Raw genomic sequence first — 24,302 nt, forward strand, 5'->3', positions numbered from 1 at the left:
TCCTTTGCCGGGGACTCACATGTCTTTGCCTTCCCAGATTCCTATACTGTGCAGTTCTTCTGCCAGCCACAGGTGACATGAAGGAGGAGGGAGAGAAGCCAAGTTGAAGCATGTTGTTAGAGACAAACCAAAGCAATTAAGACAGTGACCTATTTTATTAACACATAAACCATACAACTCTGACTTTACCCAATGATTAATCTTGTAGTCAATGACCAATCTCAACAATTCTCTGGGGCCCTCTGAAAGGCTCTCCTTCCTGCTCCCAGGGGTGAGGGGAGAGAACACACACACACAGAACTACTCTTCAAAGAAGGTGAACTCCTCTGTGTCATCTCTATGCTGCAGCTCCACCCTCTGCTCTGGGTTTTTTCCAACATCTTCCATGAGTTGCTCAAGGTCCAGGCCACTGGAGGTTTCGTCATCAGAGGGGAAGCTTCCAGCCTCCTGCAGTTCCTGAGGTCCAGGCTCTTCCTTCCCCACAGCAGGACAGGCCCCGGGATGAGATGGTAGGATCGGGCCCTTTGGCACCATTCTAACCTCTTTTCCTTCAGACAAGCTGGTTGCTGACACCTTGCTTTGGGGAGCTTTAAATTTTTTCTTAGGACCTAAATGAAAAAGTGACAAAACTGAGTCTTATTGAGTCATCTGTCCTTACCTTTTACAAATCAAACTTCTAAATTTCTATTCCCCAAAAATCTCTGGAAAACATTACTTTTGTCAATAGAAAGAAATGGGCTTTGTAGTCAGAAAGACCTGGATTCAAACCCATGGATTGACCATATGCTAAACACATGAGTCCTGATTAAATTTTAAATTCTTTCTGCTTCAGTCTCCTTATTGTACAAATGGCAAATATCCACTCACAGAGATATTGAAAAAATTAAAGGGAACTGGGATGGACATATCTATCTAGCCAGTGCACGGCAATACTCAATAAATGTTAGTTCCTGCCTCCTTACCATTCTCGGTCAAATCCACAACCATATGTTTCTATAGTGTGTACTGCATTCTCCAGTCTGAGAGAGGCCCTTTTGACCTAATTTTTGTTCTTTTTAAAGTAATGAAAATCTGTAGAATTGTTTTAAAATTATGGAGGAGGAGAGATGCAGACATGAAGACTATTTCCCCAAACTTTTTTCTAAGAAGAGCCTTACCTGGCTGGTCAGGATCTGAATTCCCGTGTACTTCTTTCCTTCCCCTTATGGGTACAGGAGCAGCTGCAGGTTCATTTCCCAAAGATCTATTCATCAATTTCCTTTGCTGAGCCCCATTTCGTCCATCTGCTGTGCCTGCATCACCCCAACCCCCAACCATGAAGAACATTTGTTTACTTCTCGTTTTTTTGCCTTTTTTTTAGATTCAGTTGATAGTTATGAATTTGTTGCTATTTTATTTTTTTTATATTTTATTGATCATGCTATTACAGTTGTCCCATTTTCTCCCCTTTATTCCTCTCCACCCTGCACACCCCCTCCCAGCCTCATTCCCCACCTTTAGTTCATGTCCATGGGTCATACATGTAAGTCCTTTGGCTTCTACATTTCCTATACTATTCTTACCCTCCCCCTGTCTATTTTCCATCTACCATTTATGCTACTTATTCTCTGTACCTTTTTCCCCTCTCTCCCCCTCCCACTCCCCTGCTGATAACCCTCCATGTGATCTCCATTTCTGTGATTCTGTTCCTGTTCTAATGTTTGCTTTGTTGGTTTTTGTTTTAGGTTCAGTTGTTAATAACTGTGAGTTTGTTGTCATTTAATGTTCATATTTTTTATCTTTTTCTTAGAAAAGTCCCTTTAACACTCCATATAATAAGGGCTTGATGATGATAAACTCCTTTAACTTGACCTTATCTGAGAAGCACTTTATCTGCCCCTCCATTCTAAATGAAAGCTTTGCTGGATAGAGCAATCTTGGATGTAGGTCCTTGCCTTTCATGACTTGGAATACTTCTTTCCAGCCCCTTCTTGCCCGTAAGATTTCTTTTGAAAAATCAGCTGACAGTCTTATGGGAACTCCTTTGTAGGTAACTGTGTCCTTTTCTCTTGCTGCTTTTAAGATTCTCTCCTTATCTTTAATCTCAGCTCATGTAATTATGATGTGCCTTGGTGTGTTCCTCCTTGGGTCCAACTTCTTTGGGACTCTCTGAGCTTCCTGGACTTCCTGAAAGTCTATTTCCTTTGCCAGATTGGGGAAGTTCTCCTTCATTATTTGTTCAAATAAATTTTCAATTTCTTGCTCTTACTCTTCTCTTTCTGGCACCCCTATGATTCAGATGTTGGAACGTTTAAAGATGTCCTGGAGGTTTCTAAGCCTCTCCTCATTTTTCTGAATTCTTGTTTCTTCATTCTGTTCTGGTTGAATGTTTCTTCCTTCCTTCTGGTCCACATCATTGATTTGAGTCCTGGTTTCCTTCCCGTCACTGTTAGTTCCCTGTACATTTTATTTCACTTAGCATAGCCTTCATTTTTTCCTCTAGTTTGCGACCATAATCAACTCTGTGAGCATCCTGATTACCAGTGTTTTGAACTGTGCATCTGATAGGTTGGCTATCTCTTCATTGCTTAGTTATATTTTTTTCTGGAGCTTTGATCTGTTCTTTCATTTGGGCCTTTTTTTGTTTGTTTGTTTGTTTTTTGTCTCAGCACACCTGTTTACGTAGTAAGGGGTGAGGCCTTAGGTGTTCACCAAGGCGGGACAACCCACGTTGTTGTGTTGTGATGCTGCATGTTGGGGAGGGGTCCAAGAGGGAACAATGCTGCTTACTCCGCTCTTTGCTGGTTTTCAGTCACTTCCCCTGCTACCCACAATCAAATTGGACCCTTCTGGTGCTGATTCCCGGGTGGGTAGGTTTGTGTACGTTCTAGGACCTTGTGTGTCTCTCCAATGAACTCTCCTGCGAGAGTCCGGGAGTTTCTCCTGCTGATGCCTCAACCCCCACAGGTGTTTTCAATCAGAGGTTTGAGGCTTTATTTCCCTAGGCTGAAGCCCTGGGTTGCGAGGTCTGTCTTACTCTGCAGTTGTTCTTCCCAGCTTATCTGCACACAAATGTGGCACCGCCCCTGTCTGCCAGCCGCCACCTCACTGGGTCCACCAGCTGCTGCCTTGCCTGCCCCAGTCCTCCAGCTGCTACCCTGCTGCAAGTCCTCTCCTCTCTGCCAGGCTGCCCGTCTCCACCCCTCCTACTGTTCTGGATGAATGTTTCTTTAACTCTTTGGTTGTTGGACTTCCATACAGTTCGATTTTCTGTCAGTCCTGGTTATTTTTTGTTTTTAAATTTGTTGTTGTCCTTATTTTGGTTGTGCAAGGAGGTACAGTGTGTCTACCTATGCTTCCATCTTGGCCGGAAGTCTGTTTACTTCTCTTTAAATAACAGCTTGGGTCCGTGTAGTTCCTACATTTAAGTCTCTGCCCTGCATCTTCTGCTAATCTTAATCTAGTAAATTTTCTCAGTTTCTTTTTTTTCCCCAAATATTTCCCCCTTCTCTCCTCTACCCCCATCATCTTCTTTTTATGGTTCTCCTCGTAGCCTGCCTTCTCCAAGAAGTCATCCTTCTTGGCTAAGATTTTAAAACATTCATTCCTAAGATTTTATAATTCAATATATAGGAGGCTACAGCTTCTCCAATGACATTCATGAGTCCTGCCTGTTTTCTCAGGTTCTGGAACTGAGACAGTAAGTTCCCAGCTACCTGCAGGCCCCTTACACTCCGTGTTTCTTCCCTGCCTTCACTGTAGTATGTGTCCCATTTCCAGCTGGCTTGCTTACCTCTTGCCTTGGGTTTTCTGGTCTGAGTTTTGGCTGGCTTGGGACTAGGCAAAGTTGGGTCCTAAGGATGAGACAGAAAAATAAGAAAATAGAAATAAATTCACCTAGTTGTGTTTTTAAAAGAGTGGGATGCTTTAGAAATGATGAGAAGACGAGCCACAGACTGAGAAAAAAATTTGCAAAAGGTACATCTGATAAAGGACTGTTATCTAAAATATAAAGGACCTATAAAACACAACAATAAGAAAACAAACAGCCCAATTAAAAATGGACCAAACACCCTAATGGAAACCTTACCAAAGAAGATACACAGATAGCAAATAAGTATATGAAAAGATACTAAACATATGTCATTCCGTAAATGCAAATTAAAACAATCAGATAGTACTACACATCTATTACAATGTCTAAAACCCAAAACACAACATCAAATGCTAGCAAGGGTGTGAAGAAACAGGAACTCTCATTCACTGCTGGTGGGAATGCAAAAATATATCAGCTTTTTTGGGAGACACTTTCGTGTTTTCTTACAAAACTAATATACTCTTACCTTATGATCCAGCAATCAAGCTCCTTGGTATTCACCCAAAGGAGGTGAAAACTTAACATGTACATGGATGTTTATGCCAACTTTATTCATTATTGCCCAAACTTGGAAGCAACAAAAATATCCTTCAGTAGGTGAATGGATAAACTGTGGTACATCCAAAAATGGAACATTATTCAGAAAAGAAAAGTGAACTATCAAGCCATGCAAAGACATGGAAGAACCTTAAATGCATTATTCTAAGTGAAAGAAGGCAGTCTGAAAAGGCTGCATACTATATGATTCCAACTATATGACATTCTGGAGAAGGCAAAACTATGGAGACAATAAAAAGATCAGTGGTTGTCAGAGGTTGAGGGGTATCAGGGAGAGAGATGAATAGGTGGAGAACACAGGATTTGTTAGGGCAGTGAAAATACTCTGTATGATACTATAATGATGGGTACATGTCATTGATACATTTGTCCAAACCTATAGAGTGTACAACACCAAGAGTGAATCATAATGTAAACTATGGACTTTGGGTGATTACGACATGTCAGTGTAGGTTCACTGATTATAGCAAATGCACCACTCTGGTGGGGGATGTTGATAAAAGGGGAGGCTATGTATGTTTGGGGAAGGAGGTATATGGGAATTCTCTGTATGTTCCTCGCAGTTTTGCTGGGACCCTAGCACCACTCTAAAAATCTCTTTAAATATGAAAAGCAAATCTGTATTTCATGTGCCTGGGAAGAAACTAAGGAAACAAGTGAATGAATATCCTACGTGCCCACACAGTGGGAAGCGAGAGTAAAGAGAAGCAACCTGGTATTCTCTGAAATTGCTCCTGTAATAACCAAAGAACTAGAGTAGGAATTGAGATGGTAATCAAGAAATAAGTTTCTAGCCCTGGCCAGGTAGCTCAGTTGGTTAGAGAGCTAACCCAATACACCAGGACTGCAGGTTTGATCCCTGGTCAGGATACATATAAGAATTAACCAATGAATGCATAAATAAGTGGAACAACAAATCAATGTTTCTCTCTCTCTCAAATCAATCAATCAATACAAAAATTTTAAAAGAAGTAAGTTCCTAGAGATGTGATATATTAGAGCGAATAACCCAGGAGAGAGGAGAGTCTCCTTTGCTTAAGACCTCTATGAGATAAGACCAGTCAGGACAGTTCTTTAGTAAATAATAAGCCCATGCCAACCAGATGCCTTGTAGGAGTCCTTACTTATCCTAAAGATCAATCTTACTTTTTTTCCTTCTTCCTCCTCCTCCATGTCTGAGTCTTCCTCTTTCTCCAAGGAGGAATCTGGGCCTTTAGCCCCAGAGAGCATTAGGTCTAGAACAGGAATAGGAAGGAAAAGCTAAGTCATTTCTTCAATAAAATAGGTAATAAGTTAGTTAATAGAGCTGATCCCAGAGAATTAGTCTTCTAACTCCACCCTTCATGTCCAAGTAGTATTTTCTCTATAAAACATAGCCCTGGCTGGTATAGCTCAGGGGGTTGAGCACAGGCCTGCGAACCAAAAGGTCGCTGGTTTGATTCCCAGTCAAGGCACATGCCTCGGTTGCAGGCCAGGTCCCCAACTGGGGCTGTGCAAGGGGCAACCACATATTGATGTTTCTCTCCCTCTCTCCTTCCTTTCCCCTCTCTAAAAAATAAATAAAATCTTCAAAAAAAAGGAAAAACATGGCCCTAGATTATCATGGTTCAACCCTTTTCTAAGTCCTATCACTATTCAATGTGCACCCTTCCTCCCTGCCCCTTTTCCTCCACTCCTCTCTCCACTCATCTGTCCATCTAAACATCCCCGACACTGGGTCAATAGTATTCATGGAAAGCCTACTATTATAAAATCAAGAACTAGGCTGATGACATTTGATATAAAATAAAGTTTCAGTTGCTGGCCTAATGAAGGAATCCCTCCTCTCCCTCTTTAGTACTTATCCTCCTACATATCCTACCTTTTGCTTCCCTACTATGGTCAGATCCATTGTATCTGCTCCAGAAACCAAACAGTGTAACCCGCTCCTGAGGGAACCAAAAAACAAAAGCATCATCTACTACTTTCCCAGTAACTATTGTTGCCCTCTGATTTCAAGATTTAGTTATGGAATGTATATTCATATTGCATATTGCTTTTTCACTTGAAATCTCACAGTAGATTTATCTAGATTTTTGTGGAGATTAACTATCATAGTATTATAGTAAAATAATATATAATTATATATCTTCACTTTCCCAGTTTATAATTCAGTAAATAATTGGGAAGGAGAAATGCACTGCTTGTCAGACTCCACCCCACTCCTAAAGGCAGAATGTGAGGGTAAAAACTGACTGCATAAAACAGAAGTAAGGGTACATACACCTGAGGCTTGAAGTTAAAATAGAAATGGAGGATGCCCCCTACCACAAACTGTGTCTGAGCTGAGAGAAGATCCCATTTGTTTGATGGCAGGGAAAAGGGATGAGTTAAGGAATCAAGGGAATTTGGCTTGGTAAAAAAAAAAAAAAAAAAAAAAACCTACTATATTTTTCGGACCATAAGACACACCTAGGTTTTAGAGGACTAAAATAGGAAAAAAAATGTTCAAGCAAAAAATGTGGTCCTGCTCCTGCCTCCTGTAACCCCACCACCAACCCCACCCCCTCAGTGAGCCGGGTAAGCTACATTCTGACCATAAGATGCACCCCCATTTTCCTCCCAAATTTGGCAGGGGAGGGGGGGAAGGTGCACCTTATAGTCCGAAAAACACTGTACATAGTTCTAAAACTAAGATTGTGTAATGGGGAAGGACAAACTGGATTTCTACAGTAAAGAATGTATGGTTTGCTTTGGATCTCAAGTCCCAAAGAGGAACTAATATGTGGTCTAAACATTCTCCCACCTGAATACTGATCTGTTCTGCCTCTTGAGCCATCATCATGGCTGCCCGCAGTTTCTGGCTATAGTCCTTGTTCCTGCACTTCTTCTGAAATGGAAGATTAGAGTCATGATACACATTAGAGAAGTGACCCCACCATACTGCTGTTCACCAGACTCTTTAACTGCATTTACTTTTGGTTCCTGATATTGATATGATACTTTTATTAACCTTTGGAGTTCAGGGATGCAATTCCCTCTTAGCCCCCAACAAAAACCCTTCTCCAAATTCTTAGCAATATTTTCAATCAACAATTTGGTGTCCTCTCCAAAGTAAATTTCATGGAAATTTGAAAAGGCAAGATTAGAGGAGTTCAGATGACTACATTTTTAAGCTTCTTTAGATCTAGCTACTTAACACTCACTGCCTGATTTTCTAAGGCCCCCGAGCTGCTGGACCTCTGTTCATTTGTAAAGCTGGTCAAACCCAAAGTGGTTATAGGGAAGAACTATTATTTAGTTAATTCAGTGATTCTCAGCCAGGGGAAGCTTTGCCCCATAGGAGACATTGGCAACATCTAGAGACAACGTTTTGGTTGTCACAAACTGGGAGTTGCTACTGGTTAAGATGTCAGTAGAGCCCAGGAATGCTGCTGAACATCCTACACTGCACAGGACTGTCCTCCACAAGTAATCATCTAGCTCAAAATGTCAAGTGTCTAGACTGAGAAACCTGAATTAATCTGTGCCCTCATTTCTGCCACACCTGCTTTGGCCAAACTGTAGGAAACCAGAGTCTTCCGGAAACCCTCCCATCCGAAGGCAGGGAAGGACACTAAGAAAAATCATTATCCTGTTGCGGTCCTGGTAGAAAAAAAAGAGTCCCTCATGAATAACCTCACCCTCGCACACTTGGTCAGACATGGGACTTTCTTCTGCCACAGCTCTCCCTGGGAGAAAATCAGGTTTAATAAGGGGAAGATTTAGTTTTCAAGTACCCTGTATCACAACTGACCCCCAAGGGTTGCTCACCACTCCAGTTAGCTCCAGAGACAGCTCCTGGAAATTCTTTAGCATGTTGACTGGGATCCAAGCACGAGAGACTGTTTCTCCAAAAAATGTCACATGGTACTTAGACTGAAATAAAAAATGGTTACAGCCCTGACTGGTGTGGCTCAGTGGATTGAGAGTCATCCTGAGAACCAAAGAGTCGCTGGTTCGATTCCCAGTCAGGGCACATGCCTGGGTTATGGGCCAGGTCCCCAGTAGGGGGAACATAAGAGGCTACCATACATTGATATTTCTCTCCCTCTCTTTCTCCCTCCCTTCCCCTCTCTAAAATTAAATAAATAAAATCTTCTTAAAAAATGGTTATGCTATGGCCTTTTATCTTTCTCCTTGCTTTGGCCCTCTAGCCAGAAAAGGCAGGGGGAAGAACTGAGGAGTCACAAGGAGGTGCTGGGTCTCATCTGCTCCCTTAAACCTGACCCACCTGACCTACCTAATTTGTTTCTTCCATTCTGACCTCAGGAATCCTAACCAAAGCATATTAATGAAAACAATAAATGTCCTAATAAATATTTAATTAGATACAAGCTTGTTTCTATATGTGAGTACTTATTTCTGTTTGTCACTCTAGCTAATTGTCTCTTTCTGCTCATGTAGACTGGCTATGCCTATGTTTCTAACTCTGTACATTTGTTAGAATGAATTTGGTCATTATGTTAGCTTGACCACCTACTTGAATCAGGAAAACTCACCGGTAGGGAATCAAGATGAGAAGCAAAAAGAAAATATTCCCCCAGGTCAGGATCACATTCTACCATACCCGGCCACCTGCAGAAGAAAGATGGGTGTAGAAGACAGACGAGAAGGGGTCAGATGAACAGAACACAAACTCATCAATATACATGTACAGAAAGGGGCAATGTTTTGTAAACAAAGGATCCCAAAGATAGAACCCCCTGTCAATCCCTCCCCCACTGTTCACTACCAAATGACTGAATGACTTCCATCAATGTACAAAAAAGCTTAGCATCTTTCTTGTAAAAGATTCTCATCCTTAGGCCTTCCAGCAACTCTGAAGACAAAGTCTTCTGACTAGGGACATCTCCACAGAAGAAATTACCCATCTTACCCTCTCTTGTTCTCTTTACTTTGTACCTAATATCTCAGTGTTTAAAAAAAATGCCGTAGAGCTACCCTCCTCTTTCTACCCACTTAGAGTAGAATTATCAGACCCTTTTTTCCAGGGAGATATCACCTCTACTGTGAAACTCTAGAAAACATGCTCTTTCAAAGCCTCCAAGTACTTTATCTTTTCTCCTACCCCATGCTCTTTCTAAAACAGGTACCATTTCCACTGTAAATGCTTTCCATTTTCTTCCCTTTCTACTTGAACCTAACACTCCCAAGTTCATGAAGGATGCTCTGAGTATGCCATGGTGCCTCACCAGGGGTAACCATATTGCTTGGCCCAGATGATGGATCCTGGGATGTAGGAGGCATAGGCCACTTCACTCTCACGCCCTACCCAGCTCTCCTCAGGGATATCACAGCGATTATGCTCCAAGTCTGCCAAAAAAAAAAAAAAGAGAGAGAGAGAAAGAAGTAATGAAGGGAAGGAAACAGCCTGGATGATGGCAGGAGGTAGGACAAGAATAAATTGATATAGGCAGCAGGTGGGATCAAAAGGGCACCTGGGAGATAAGCATGGAGAAAGAAAAATGAAGACCCACGGAGGACATGCCAGAAGTAAGAGTGCTGCCTCCTTATACTCTAAAGAAAGAGATTCCAGACTTCTGTATCCCACCTTGTCCGACCCTGCTTCCATCTATGTAACATCATGATGGTAAGTTCCATGAGACTGAAAAATAACTGGACTGAATTAGGACATCATAATCTCTTTGAAATAGTTTCACACATTCTAGAATTCTAAGCCACTGAATCTCTCACCTGCTTTTCCCCATACATTCAAAATTTTTCCTATCCACCAACCCATTACCAATAATCTAATCAGGATTGACAACGTCAGACCAATGTTGCAAGAGATGGAATTTGCTCAAAACATATGTTTAGATTCCATGACCCTCCCCATAACATAACTCTTCAAGTTGTCTTCTTCTAGCCCATTATACCAAATTCAACTTCATATGACAGGAAGATCCTTTTCTCCCATATGCTGCAAGGACCCCTGGAATTGAAACTACACCTACAACATAATTAATTTAAAGGATATGTGCAGGGAAAGAAAGGGTGGAACAATAAAACTCCCCCGCAAAATTTCTACTCCATTCTACCTGTATTCTGGTCACAGGACCAAGTATCTGGAAGAACTGAGGGGTCAATGTTCCCACGAAGCTGCCTCCATTTCTCACAGTTTGGGGAGGAACACTGGACCCAGACTACACACTGACCTGTGACAGAAAAAATACTGAAATAAGAGACTCAAAAATATGGTCTTCCTTCTTCAATCCAACTGAAATCAATATACTCCCCACCAGAATCACGTAGCCTTAGAGATCACCCAGTCCAATCCTTAACTTACAAATGGAACCAAGGCTGAGAGAAGATAATTGACTTGCCGAAGATCAGTCTAACTTTGTGACAGAGCTGAACTTAAAACCAAGGCCTCACATTTCAGTCTTTTACTATGCCATGCTATCATCTCTCCTCCACCCTGGGCAGAAAGGAGTGTTTCCTGTATTGACAGTTCTTAATAAAAAGGTTAGATTCCATCCTTCTGGCTAGTGCCTTGTTCTCTATTGGCATATCAGCACTGAAAAGTTCTGGAAAACTACCCAGCATCTTTTGTGTACAACATCCAGAGTTCCTATCTGAATCTCAAGATATACCTGTCACCAAATCACCAAGTTGCAGCCTTTGGGACCAATAGCCTTGCCTTCACCCCGCTCCAAACGACTCACGTCTAAGTCCATCATTTCTCAATTAACTATTTACTTCAGGCCCTGCTGAAAAGCAAAGCATTCCTTTTATCCATTACCTGCCAAATTCTCATCCCCACCTTTCTCTATCCCCACATTTTCTAAATTGATCCAGTGTCTCACACAGCCTCTCCTCTTTCCCTCCCAAATCCTTCCACTGCGTGTATGTTGGGGGGGGGGAATTCCAGGTAAGAGCAACAAAAGTCCACATATCCCCAACCTCCTACCTGAACCTCTATCTCCTTTTTGAAACCTGGTGATTAACTGACATTGCCTCTACTTGACCCCACCCCACCCACAGCCCTCTAAATAGAGGTGGTTCCTTCTCATACATCTCAAGTCTCTCACGCCAGAAAATGGGTTCAGCGTCATCCTTATTCCCTATTGCCCCTTCCAAACCATTACTACCCTTCTTCCTATAAAAACCCTTCCTCCCTTGAGGTCCATACCATGGAACTACCCTGCCTTCTCATCTCCCTTGCAAAGATGCTGACATCTGGTTCAGCCTTCTCCTCTCCATCTGCTGCCCTCATTCCAGATGACACTGTTTCCGCAAGGGTAACTCAAAAAGCCCACCATTCCCTGAGTTCCTTGACCTTTTCCTCCATGCCACCTCAGTAACACACTTCACTTCAGTAACCCACTCCTATCCTTGCATGCCCCACCCAGGCATCTGCAGGGACTACATACTCCCTTGAACCACTTATCCAAACACCCATCCTTACACTTTACTTGTTTACAGCAACTTTCACTTTATCTAGATCTCTGATCCACTGGCCCCTACCTTCCCCTCAATCCTGTAGCAACCTCTTTTCTTTATTCTGTACTTACTCATTTGATTCCTTAGATATCTACTTTACCTTTTCTGTGCCTATATTCATTAAACTGAACGTTGCCTGAGAAAAATCACATAACCACGCACATAGGTGTCCTATATATTCACAATGTTTCCCTAGTAAGTTCAATCTCCCACTGTCAAACTTTACCTTAAATGCCGGAACATAAGGAATACCCTCCATCCCATCAAAACCATGCCTTAGAAGAGCATATTATGGGTCACTTTCTCAATTACTTAATTTTGAAAAACAAAGTACTAGGTGAGAATGATGTATTATTCTGAAAAGACAGTTGCCAATGATATTTTTGGATGTTTGTAGAGATGACCTAGCAGGAGTAGAAAAAAAGAATGGGAGAAGGGGCTGGGTACCATAAAAGTAAACACAGATCAATAAAATAAATGGTTGGTTTTCAAAATAATGAATATTCATGAGGAAATGAGTGAGGTGAAAAATCATCCTAATAACATAGAACTTGGCTTGGGGTGAAATCTCCAATGACAGTAACAAACAGTTCTTTAAAGTACCCTTTCAAACAATGCAGAAAGTGAAAGGAAGATGATGTGTTTGAAAATCATATTTGAGGCTCACAGCACGGCTCTATGATAATGAAGACTGATGTCATAGACACATAAGAACATGTCGATTGACCACTCGTTCTTGAAACACTAGTTTCCTTGGATTCTGCGATCACTCATTCTTCTGTTCCTCCTCCTCATCTTTCTGGCACCTCCCTCCTCAGTCTCCTTTACTGGATTCTCCTTGTTCTCCATCCAATCCCTAAATGTTGTGGATGTTTGCTCCCCATGTTATATATACTTTCTCCTGAGGCAACCTCTCCTATTCCCATAGTTTTGAAATACATTTTCATTACCAACAACACAGATGTATACTAACAGCCTCTGTTCTGAGCTCTTTGACAACTCTGTTTGGATGTCTCACAATGATCTCAAACCTAATGGGCCCAAACCCAAACACTTAATCTTATCTCACAAATCTGCTCTTCCTCCACCTCCCTTCACCTCCTTTCATGTACTGCTCAAGGCAGAAACCAAACGTCTTTGACATACTCTCCCGTCTCTCACACCTCCACCCCATATCCAAGTCATTACCAAGTTCTGACAACGTTACCTCTAAAACGTATCTTACAACCATCCACTTCTCTGTCTCCACTTTCATCAACCTAATCCAAGCCACCAAATGTAATCCCAGCACTAACTTCTTGTCTATCCATGTCCCCCCACTTCTCCTCATTCTCCAATTGGGTCCTTTTAAAATATTGATTTGATGATGTCACTCCCCTGGTTAAAACCCACCAGTGACTTCCCACTGAACTTCTGAAAAAATTCTCACTTTGTAACATGGTCTTTGATTTCGTCACTACTTACCTCTTTACATTTATCCAGAGCCACTTTCCTTCCTTGCTTTCCCTTGCTCTGAATTTCAATTACACCAGCTTTCTTTTGGTACCTGGAATATGCCAAACTTCACCCTACCTAAAACTCTTTCTCCAGCTCTTACCTTTCCTCCAGGTTTCAGCTTAAATGTCATTTCCTTACAAATACATTCCCTGAGTGACCCAGTTTTAATTAGGTCTCCATTATTTCCTCTCATGACACTCCATTTTTTTCCCTTCATAGTACCTTAACAGAAACTGATTATATTTATCAGATACTCCCCTTTCAACTTCCTACTCTAGGAGGACCCATCTCTTCTTGGCAACTGTTAGAAATAGGAAGAGTAGTTCTTTTATAGCAAAAGGCCTACACATTCACTACAATCACAATCTGACTCATGAGCACTGCATAAGGAGTGAATTCCATCTTCCAGTCTGAAGTCCAATCACTCCTTTCCCTAATATGAGAGGTTCAGGAGATGGACCAATATCACCCAGATCACCTGACTGCCCAAATGAGACTAATATTTCCAGTTCTTTACATTACCATCTCATAATAACATGAGAAGTGGCCTATTCCCCAGGGCTACCTTGTTTGGTGCCTGCATAGTCTTTGTGGAGTTTTCTTTCAAGTATGTACAAATCACATTATGCTTCTATAATTAAAATTATATACATACACACATACATGTTAGACATAAGCTGATTGTTTATTCCATTGTTCCTTACACTTTGGGTTCTGTATGTGTGTGTGCAAGCCTGGTTTCCTCCAAATTGTTCATGCTACTTATTTTCAAAGTTTTACATATATGTACTAATATATTGTATGATCTATTTTACTTCTTATCCTTAAATGTCTCAATATTACCAAGATTATTTCATACAAAATATGTATTATCTGTCCAGCACACTAAAACAGTAAATTCTATAAATTCAGGGATTATCTATTTTGTTCACCACTATATTTCCAGCACCTAGCACATTGCCTGGCATATAATATAAGGCATTAATAACTATTGTTAAAAGAATAAATAAATACATATCCATCCTTATCTTCCCTCCATCCAATCTCAAAATCTAAGCTGTCCTTTCTAATTAAGAATAAATTCTCTGGTTCTCTTCTCATTCCCTTCAATTTCTTCCTTTCTATAAACTATTTTCCCTGAGCACATAAATATTCTGACAATACACAGGTAAAGGAAAGAAAAACTTTACCTCAACTCTGCACTTACTTCTCCTTTTATTTACCATTTTATCCCTCCTAGTTTTCACATCTAAACTAGTTTAAAAAGTATTTACTCTTCAACGAACTATAACCTGCCATTTACCCTGACCAACCCATATGATTGTTCTAATCAAGACCCTAATGATTACCTAATTGTGATATCCCTTAAGCATTTTCAAATCTTTATCCTTTGATGTCTCTGTAGTAGCATCTGATAAGCCTAAATACTCCTTCTTTAAAAGTCCCTTTCTTGAAATTCTATCCTCCCCTGGCATCTGTGATAACACTCTCCTAGTTTTCCTTCTACTTTTCTGATTTTCTCTTAGTTCTTAATTATTTCCCCAGGCAGTTCTTCCTCTGCTCAATCTTAAACGTTATGTTCCCCCAGCCTTTGTTATTGTGTTCTTTTTTCCTTCCCCAACTTCTTCTTGGAAAAATTTCACCCATTCCTACTGATGAAGATGATTCCCAAATTTCTATCTCCAACACAGACCTCTTTCTTAAGCTCTAAATCTCATCAAAGACTCCCTAACTTGTCCAAACCTGAATTTATCATCTTAAACTTACTCTTTCTTCTATATTCTCCATTTTTAAAGATGTATTTATTTGTTTGTTTGCTTGTTTAGAGAGGGGAAGGGAGGGAGAAAGAAAGGGAGAGAAACATAAATGTGCAATAGAAACATCTATCAGTTGCCTCTTTCACATCCCCAAGTGGGAACCTGGTCCACAACCCAGGCATGTACCCTGACCAGGAATCGAACAAGTGACCTTTCGGTCCTCTGAATGATGCCTAACCCACTGAGCCACACCAGTCAGGGCTATATTCTCCATTTTTGATCACATTTTTTTTTAAGTTTTATTATTTTTATTTTTAAAGATCACACTTTTTTTAGCCACTTAGTCACTCATGCCGGAAAACAGGATCATTCTAGAGGCTGAGACCCCCCTCTTCCTCAGCTCTCATAACTCACTGCCACAGCATGTTGATCCCGCCTCCTAAAGATCTCAAATTTGTCTCTTCCTCTTCACTGCTATTGTCTACCTTCCTTGCCTGTATTACTATTTCTGTGAGTCTAGTCTTTCTAAGAATCCATCTTCCATGCTACTGCCAAAATGAGCTTTCTAAAATGCAAACCTTACCAAGTTTTCCCTACTTAATTTCAATGGTTCCTCTTTACCTGTAAAATAAAATCCAAATTCCTTAGCTTCACACATAACGCCCTTTATGATTTGGCTCTTGCATGCCTCTAGCCTTATCTTCCCCACTCTGCCACCTCCTACTCCACGGCACACTCAAAAGCTGCAAACATTAGCTTTCCTCCATAACTCTGACAATAATTATCACTATGATACATCCCCACTTCCACCTCGGTTCATCTGACTAAATTATACTTCAAGTTCTTGCTCAAGCAATGTCTTTTCTTAGAAACTTTTCCATGTCTACTTCCAACTTGTAGCTTTCTTATCTGCCTTCCTTAGAAGCCTATCTCCCTTGTGGCAGGCTTATATTCATTTCCTCTGCACTTACCCAGCACCTCCTAAAATGCCTGGCATGTAGTAGGCACCCGAAAACTATGGATTACATGAATGAATAATTGAATAAATTCAATCTTTTTCTCTCTTCCTCAGCAGCATATCCTACAAGTATCTGTGAGAAATTGATTATAATATTTGCAGAATTCCCTCTAACATTCTAACCCCTGTCTCTCTCCTCTATCTCCAGTTTTCAAGCCCACGTAGTTTTTCCAAACCATGGCTGAACTCACCAAAGCCACTTTCCTCTCTTTCTTGTTGGACCCTGATCTGAGAATGATCCTGAACCGTTTTCTTCGGTTGGTCTTTCTGTCTGTGCTCATATCCACTTTGGGCTTTTTTCATTTTCTCATCTTCTGGGAAGATAAAACATTGTAGGGTAGGGAGATGAGGAAGAGATTCTTTGTAGATAGTAAAGCAGGAAGAAGGATGAAGGATGAAGAATCATAACATGATAGTTTCAAGACTTACGTTGGAAATTTTCAGCCTGCCCACTGTCCAATTCCCTAATTTCGTGGATTAAGTATGATACTTGAGCCAGATGTCAAAGTATATCTGACTATACTTACGAGCTTTCTTCTTTCTTTTGCTCAAGGAGAGTTTACTGAATTTCTTCTCAGAGGTTGAAGGATCTGGCTGGCCTGGCTTAGATGTCTTTGTCTTAGGGATTATTCCATCTTCCTGAGAAGCTGAAATCTCTAGAATATGAGGTACCATTACCCTCTCTCTGAAAATAAGATTTTTTAAATGAAAAAGTAAAAGAATCCAAGGATAAAAGTTAAGAGCATAGAAGAATCCTAGGCTCTCTAAGGCCTCCTGAGGTCATTTTATCTACTTGCCTAGTTTTCCCAATTCAAACATATATCTTTCCCCAGCTGAGAGAAATCTACAGAGATATAAAAAATGACCAGATAGATAGAGAGGCCATTTGTAAATATTAAGTCCACCTTGTGATTGATTAGCTTGCCTCACAAAGATAAACTTACCTATCAGCATTATCATTATCAGTAGTAGAAGAAGCATTGCCTGGTTCCTTGTCTAACTGGGTACATCTTATGGGCTGGACACAGGAAGTCTCTGCAAAATCAAGGCTAGATTCTATCACCACCACCCATCCCCACCAAAAACAAAGTATTATAAGCAGAGAAGTAATTAAAGAAAATAACCATTACATTATTTCCAAACTGTAACCTTACATTAAAATGTCTTCTACCTGTTGCCTGGAAGAGTCTACTTTTGGGGTTTTGTCATATCATAAAATTGTAAATCTTTAAATTTTCAGGAAAAAATACAAATCTACGTCCTTCTGAATTTCCAGACTGATCTGCCTCATTCCAGGATAACCAGGAAAATTTCTAATTTGCTTATTTTAACTTTTATTTCACATAGTGTGTTTTGTATCATTTGCTCCTCAAACTTTCCTCTAGAAATAGAGGTACACCTAAAAATAGCTGAAAATGTCAGACTATTCTTCTTAGCCTCGTGACCTGATGCAGCGAGTCTCAGGGCCTACACTATACAGTGCTTTGTTCTAATATCAAATCCCTAAGCATATGTTGAAACAGTATAAGAAATAGAAAAATTACAAGGGTAGATGGAAACTAAGTTCTTCAAACCTGGGCAAAATAATTTATCTTTTCTAAATAGATTCTGAACATATAAAAATGAATTTAAAGTACATTAAAAAATCTAGATGAGACCATATTTACATTCTGAAGTCAATGTAATCTACTTTTCTAAAAGTCTGTATCCCCTATCTAAGGTGATTTAGCTACAGTCCTGTTGATAGAAGATGAAGTATATTAAAATACTTCAAAGTCCTATCTATAAGGTCTTTTAAAATATTCCAAAGTCCTATCTAATACTTTCTTACTTAGAAAGATGGAGGGAAGGAGTGAAGCTGTCAACATACTCTACACCTCAGGTAACAGTTTCTCTGCCTATCTGAAACTATTCTTCTCCTACCATAAGCCATACCCATGCATTGTTGGAGGGACTTCTGGAGCACAATCTGGACAATCTCCTCAAATTCTTCATTAGTAAGACTTGATTTTTCCTGCAGAGATAGGGGTAGGGAAGGAAAACTGCTTGTCTTTTCCCAGTTCTCCTCTCTGGCCAGTCAGAAAAGCCTCCTTTACATGAGGCAGTAAATTCACAAGGCTGAGAGCATGAAAACAATGATCATACATAAGGACTCCATAAACTCTATCCCAGATCTATTGGAAATAAAGGAATCAAAAAAAAAGAAAAAAGTTAATTAAATTTCTGTCCACCTCTATTTTCATCTCCATCCTACCTCAGGCCCTACCTACCTACCCATTATTTCCTGCTAAATGCTTTCATCAAAACATTTTTGACCTCTTTAAGAAAAAAAAATGGAAGTTCCAAAAAAGAAATGAAAAACTGAAACTACAAGATGAATTTCCCCAACATGAAAAGATTCTGTTTGTCCAGGGCAGATGACTAGAAGAAACTGTCCCTCTAGAGCCCAACAATATAACTGATACCTTTTCTTTCTTCTCTGCTTGCTTGTTGTCTTGAGCCTTTACTTTTTCCTCCTGGCCACTGCTTGCATCATTCTCTGTGGTTGCTTTCTCCTCCTTCTTCTCTAACTGGGCCTTTAGAAGGTTTGGCCTGGCCTCTGTCTCTCCGAAACTGCTCCCCAGAGTCTCCCCTTTGGGTGAGTTAGGGCTATAGGGCACCAGGCTATGCAATTTTTGTGCAGGTGGGGCAAAGGGTTTTTTTGGTCCTTTCCCACATTCTGAAAGAAATTCGATCATCAAATGGAATTTATGAAATATAAAGCCTAACACAGAGACTGCCAAACATTGCCCATTGACTGACCATATCAGAATTATCTGGACAGTTCAACAGATTCAGATTTCTAGGCCTCTCCTCACCCACCCTCGCCTCCCCTGCCTAGAGATTTTGATGAAATATTTTGAAGTTAGGCTTGAGAATCTGTAATTTTACAAAACTATCTAGATGATTCTGATGTACTTCCAGGCTGAGGAGCCACTGAGTAATTTAAAGGTGATAAATATGATAAATATAAGCATATGGGAAACTGAATTATCCAAACATGAAAATTTTGTAATTTATTTATTTTAATTTGGACAAAATTTTATGGAAAATTAAGAGAAAATGAAAAAACCTAAAATCTACAAATGATACAATGAAAATTGCAGTGATCCTTCCAGGTATAAGTAATATCTCTTTCTTCTACAACACTCTGTACCTGCCTGGTGGCATTCACCCCATTCAAATTTATGTTATAGATATAATGTCTTTTCTCTCCCTACTAGTTGATACATTCCTTGAGCAAGACTGTTTCTAAGATATATATTTCACTCAAAGTATCTACAAACATAGTAACTTTAACAGAGCGAACACAAAATATATGTGAATTGAACTGCCCTTTGGTGAGAATCTGAACCCCTTGGTCCAGATGACCAAGAGCTGAGACAGAAGGGAAAAATGAGAGAAATGTATAAAGGGAACATCCCTCACTTTTAACTCACCATCTTTACTCTGCAGTGTTGTCATCATTCAGCTCAGAAGCTACACTTTCTTTGTGCCTCTGTTAAAAAAAAAAAAAGAAATTAACTACTATGACTCTGACTGAACTTGATTTTAAAATTTCTGCTCTTCTATCTTCTTGGGTTCAGGATTTCTTTAGGGGGTAATCAGAGTTGCTGTTACTGTTTTAAAGATTAGCAATAGTCCTTAGCGTTTTAGGTACTGAAGAGATAGCTGTAAGACATCTGCAGACCAGCAGAGTGCTGAGACAACTTGTGGGTGATGTTCCAGTAATTTATACATTTTTCAACTTATACTTTCCACTATTGATATTATTTCTACTGAGCTTTTTGTTTTATCAGCCTAAAATTATAATCCTCTACCCAGTTTTATTTTTGTAACAGTTATAATTAAACATTGTAAATCTGGTAGGGTCTTTACAGGTCATAAAATGCCATCTCCCGTTTTTACAGATGAAAAACATGCAAAGAGAGGTTAAGTGGCTTGCCCAAAACTTCACTGTTAATACATGGTTGAGCCAAGTTGAACCCAGACCTTTGGCTTTCAAATCTTACTAATACCACATCTATTCTTCTCTATGATCTTATATCTGGCTGTTGGTTGTGAGTACTTTGAAGGCCTTAGACTTGAAACTCAATCTTCCAACTCTGCTATCTCCTCCCCACACGTACCCTCTTTAGGGACCCAAAAGCAGCATAAAATGGGTCTTTTGGTTCACATACAGTTCCTAGTAAAGGATCTGAAATTTTTAAGACCTTCAAATGTTCAAGCTATAGTAAACACTGAGTTGTTCAGAATGTAGAGTTCCTCTCCCTGGTTCCTAAGATAAATTCAGAAGGTGTTGGGGCTTGACTTAGTGTGGCCACAACATGGCTGAGTGTAAAGTATTTTTAAATTATCTTTTAGTACTTTTCTGTTCTTTTTCTTGATTCTATAAATATGGATAATTCTGATGTACTGTTCTGCAATAACTACTTTTCCTTCATATTAAGGAGCACATTTTCTCACTTTTTCCATCATAACTCATCACCACCAACCCCAAAATTTACTTGCTTGAAAAAAAAAGGCAAATGGAAAATTGGGAGGAGAAACACTACAGCAAATTGGTTTCCTTCTTTTTAAATAATCCTAAATAGAAGTTAAAATCCTGAATAAAATTGGCTGCAAAAGGAACATTAATTTGACTGCAAATGAAAAACACGTATCTTCTCCCAGATTCCAGAATTCCAAAAAATAATAATGAAAAGTCCCTAAGAAAGTAATCTAAATTACAAAAAGAGCTATACTAAATTGGAAGTGAAAATTAGTGCATTTGAGATGACAACATTTGATTAATAAAAATGTACATCTAATGCTTGTATATCCATAAACCATCTCTGAGAGAATACACAAGAAAGGACAAAAGTGCCACTACTGAATGGAACTGTGTGGAAGGGAGCTTTTTACTGTACCCACTTGTGCATCTCTAGCATTTCGTAACACACACATATTATCACTTTAAAGGTGGTTTTTTTTAATTATAAATTCTTTAAATAAAATAAAGAGTACTTTGATCAACTTAAAAATGCAAGAATTTTGTGCTGGCTGGTGTGGCTCAGTGGATTGAATGCTGGCCTGCAAACCAAACAGTTACCAGTTTGATTCCCAGTTAGGGCACATGCCTGGGTGTGGGCCAGGTCCCCAGTGCAGGACGTGTGAGAGGCAACCACACATTGATGTTTCTCTCCCTCTTTCTCCTTCCCTTCCCCTCTCTCTAAAAATAAATAAATATATATATTTTTAATTTTAAAATGTTTTTTAAAAAGCAAAAATTTCCGAGTAAGGTTCAAATCATTATCTAAGCTCATACTGACCTCTCTAGGCAAAAGTGTGTCACTGGAGCCACAACCAAGTGGATAAAATTATGGATCATTACTGAGTTAATAAACTGTAATAAATCTATAAGCAGTGATGTATAATAGTTCCCTTTTAATCTAGAGTGCGAATGTGATAAAGAACTTAACTTTTCAAGAAAATCTCTAACCTAATCAATGAGAAAGGAAAGACAGGAAGTCACTCACAACTCAAGTGTCTGCTCCTCTGTTCCAGACTAATTATTTTCTTCCACGATAACAAATATTGAAATGTAGTTCAGAGAGAAAAATATTTTTAAGTAGTTAATAAATACACAAAATACTATCACCTTTCATCTGACCAACTACTAAATGACTGGGGACTCCAGACTCAGGAATAACAATTGAGGTTTTAAACTCTCTTTTCTTACCTTAAATGCAAAAGAGAGGGGAAAAAATCCATTTAATCTTCATTTTTGAAAGTAAAAGAAAGTTCCATAACTCAGATGTTATTTACCCCACATAAAAGAGAAAGATAAATAAGGAAGGAAAAAGAACTTAGAAACAATAAATACAGGGAACCAAGGGAAAGTGAATGAGGTGTTCCAAGAAATAAAAAAAAATTATTTTCATTTAAACACTGAAAATCATCACATTGGTTTTAAGATAAAATCACCTAGCTCAGCAGTTCTCAAAAGTGAGACCCAGACTCCTGGCGGCCCCTTTCCCTTTCCAACTGCTTATCTGTGTTAGGCTAGAGTTTCTCTGATACTTCAACCAAAACAAGATACAAACATACCTTGGAGATACTGCCGGTTTGGCTCCATCCAAATCACCACAATAAAGTAAGCCGTAATCTCTTTGTTGGTGGAAGGTCTTGCCTTTAATTGGTTTTAAAAAACATGCAACACCTGTGAGGTGCAGTAAAGGGACGTGCAATAAAACGAGGTATGTTTGTATCATAGACTGAATTCAGAAACAGATGAAAATCCAGCTGTCCTCTATTAAGCCAGATATTGCAAAAATGTAAAACACCATTCTTCACACTAACTTTCCTTTCATATAGGAAAATACATTTTTCTTTAAAATGTTATGTTGACATGTAATGGGCTTATTGTTACTTTAATGTTAATAAATGTTTAAATTTTTCTCCATTTTCGCCTTTCAGTCAGAAATTAAATGCTCAGTATACTTTCTAATATATTCATACCAAAAATATATAAATAGATATAAACCAATCTCTGGAAACCTTTAGAATTAAGAGTATAATATGTTTGAGAATTAGTCTAGCTAAATAACTTAATTCAGTCTTGTCAATATTTTACAAAAAGTATTAATTCTCCTCTCTCCTCCCTCCATTTAGAATGTGGTCACAAATTTCTCCCTCCTATCTGATTCTTCCCTTTTTATATTGTTCCTGGAATCCTTGGTCTAAGAGAATAAAAGCAAACTCTTTTAACCAGACTCAGTGAGCCTCAAAAACCTGTATTTAAAGACTATAGTTAAAATCTCCTTTAAGCTGGAGTTGGATTTCCTTTTGGCTTTAACGTCTAATGGCATGTGGACCTCTGCTTATTTACATGCCTCAATTAGTTAATAGTTTTTTTTTTCTCTTTTCCCCCCTGGGTGCAGTGAGCACGATTTAAAACATTTAACAAGACAAAAGGAAAAAGATTCCAGCTACCCTACTGCCTGTACTAGACTACCTGACAAGACATTATTATCGTAACTACCGTACTGGAACTGAACCTTTTACAGAATCTTTAAATTAATGTACTAAAGCTTCCTGGTTTAGAGAGTGCAAGTAGTAGCCACAGATGTAGCCACTTCTCACAAACATTCAGACTCATTCGGGGCTCGGATCTTGTCCTTGCTATCTACGGCCAAAGACGCTTCCACGTGGGCCCATTACGACCTTCCACTAGCCTTTTTGTGTTGTTTTCGCTTAAAGGAGCACATCTCCATCAATTTCCACACCTCGCGCCATCTTCCCCCACAGGGTTCCAAGGTTTGGAACAGTAAAAGGACTTAATTCCACCTTTAAAACTTGAGAGAAGAATTTTTGGCGATCGCCATTTTTCCTCGATCTTCCCTCCCCAAATATCTCTTAAGGACAATTAAGACCGAAGATATTACAGAGTCAAAAGTCCTTGACGTTCCTCAAAGAGTAAAAGTGTCCTTCTAGCACCTCTTCCCCATCGAGAACCCCACCGTGACAGGATTTCCCCTCCGCTGTCCCTCCCGCTGACGCACCAGGATCCTCATTCTGGCTCAGCCCGTCGTTGCCCACCAGTTTGAATGTATGGGGTTCCTTTGCTTGTTGGTTGGGGATGAACCTGAGCTTAGAGGTTCTAAGAGGCAGGAGTAAGAGTTGATTGTCGCCCTGAGGGGAAAATTTCTCAGAGGAAAGGTTCCGGGAATGGCCGCGCATAACACTGTCATCTGAAACCGAAAAAGAGCTAGCTACCTTCTGGAGCGAGAAGCACCTAAAGGCGAGGACCAGCAAGAGCTACTGAAGCAATTCTGCAAGCCCCTCCAACCTCGACCGACTTTTCCCGCCACCAAGAAAAGGCACGAGGCCACACAGAGGCTCCACAGTTCCCTCCAGCGGCGAACTCTGTGATGAGGCACATGCGCAGCTGGAAGATGCGTTTGCGCTTGCGCAGCTGAAGGATTGCCGCCATCCTCCAATCGAATGCCCTGTAAGACTACAAATCCCATAATCCTGACTGGGCTCGCTCTTTTTTTTTTTAGGCGGCGGTAGCAGCGCCTGTTCGTTAGTGAACCATATCGTTCTCTAACTTTTTCTGTCCCAAACTGTG

The 24,302-nt window shown here is 39.9% G+C and overlaps 1 protein-coding gene across 4 annotated transcripts; it reads right to left on the bottom strand.

Moving 5' to 3' along the window:
- Window positions 1-99: 99 nt before the first annotated feature.
- On the bottom strand, window positions 100-24,099 carry ZCWPW1 (zinc finger CW-type and PWWP domain containing 1). 4 transcript variants are annotated; one of them, XM_045204608.2, is made up of 18 exons: window positions 23,948-24,099; window positions 19,630-19,688; window positions 18,616-18,869; window positions 18,086-18,164; window positions 17,095-17,185; window positions 16,678-16,835; window positions 16,342-16,464; window positions 10,474-10,590; window positions 9,628-9,748; window positions 8,935-9,010; window positions 8,207-8,311; window positions 8,077-8,124; window positions 7,200-7,283; window positions 6,276-6,342; window positions 5,561-5,649; window positions 3,773-3,833; window positions 1,158-1,292; window positions 100-608 (listed from the first exon to the last, which is right to left on the bottom strand). In XM_045204608.2, exons 2-18 carry the CDS (start codon window positions 19,655-19,657, stop codon window positions 301-303), a joined length of 1,944 nt encoding a protein of 647 aa, XP_045060543.1. In that variant the 5' UTR covers window positions 19,658-19,688; window positions 23,948-24,099; the 3' UTR covers window positions 100-300. The 4 variants fall into 4 exon arrangements, with proteins under 4 accessions (XP_045060543.1, XP_045060545.1, XP_045060544.1 ...); XM_045204610.2 differs by lacking the exon at window positions 8,077-8,124 and having other exon boundaries at window positions 16,342-16,461; window positions 17,095-17,206; XM_045204609.2 differs by lacking the exon at window positions 8,077-8,124 and having other exon boundaries at window positions 17,095-17,206.
- Window positions 24,100-24,302: the final 203 nt, after the last annotated feature.

Source organism: Desmodus rotundus, chromosome 1, assembly GCF_022682495.2.
Source record: "Desmodus rotundus isolate HL8 chromosome 1, HLdesRot8A.1, whole genome shotgun sequence".
NCBI classification, from domain to species: Eukaryota; Metazoa; Chordata; class Mammalia; order Chiroptera; family Phyllostomidae; genus Desmodus; species Desmodus rotundus.

Coding starts and splice junctions, on each gene's coding strand:
- ZCWPW1 (XM_045204608.2), bottom strand. CDS start 19,657: ATGATGACAACACTGCAGAGTAAAGATG. Junction 9,749..10,473: donor GTCCTGTGACCAGAATACAG/GTAGAATGGAGT, acceptor TTTTTTTGGCAG/ACTTGGAGCATAATCGCTGT. Junction 8,312..8,934: donor CTCATCTTGATTCCCTACCG/GTGAGTTTTCCT, acceptor TTTTTATTTCAG/TCTAAGTACCATGTGACATT.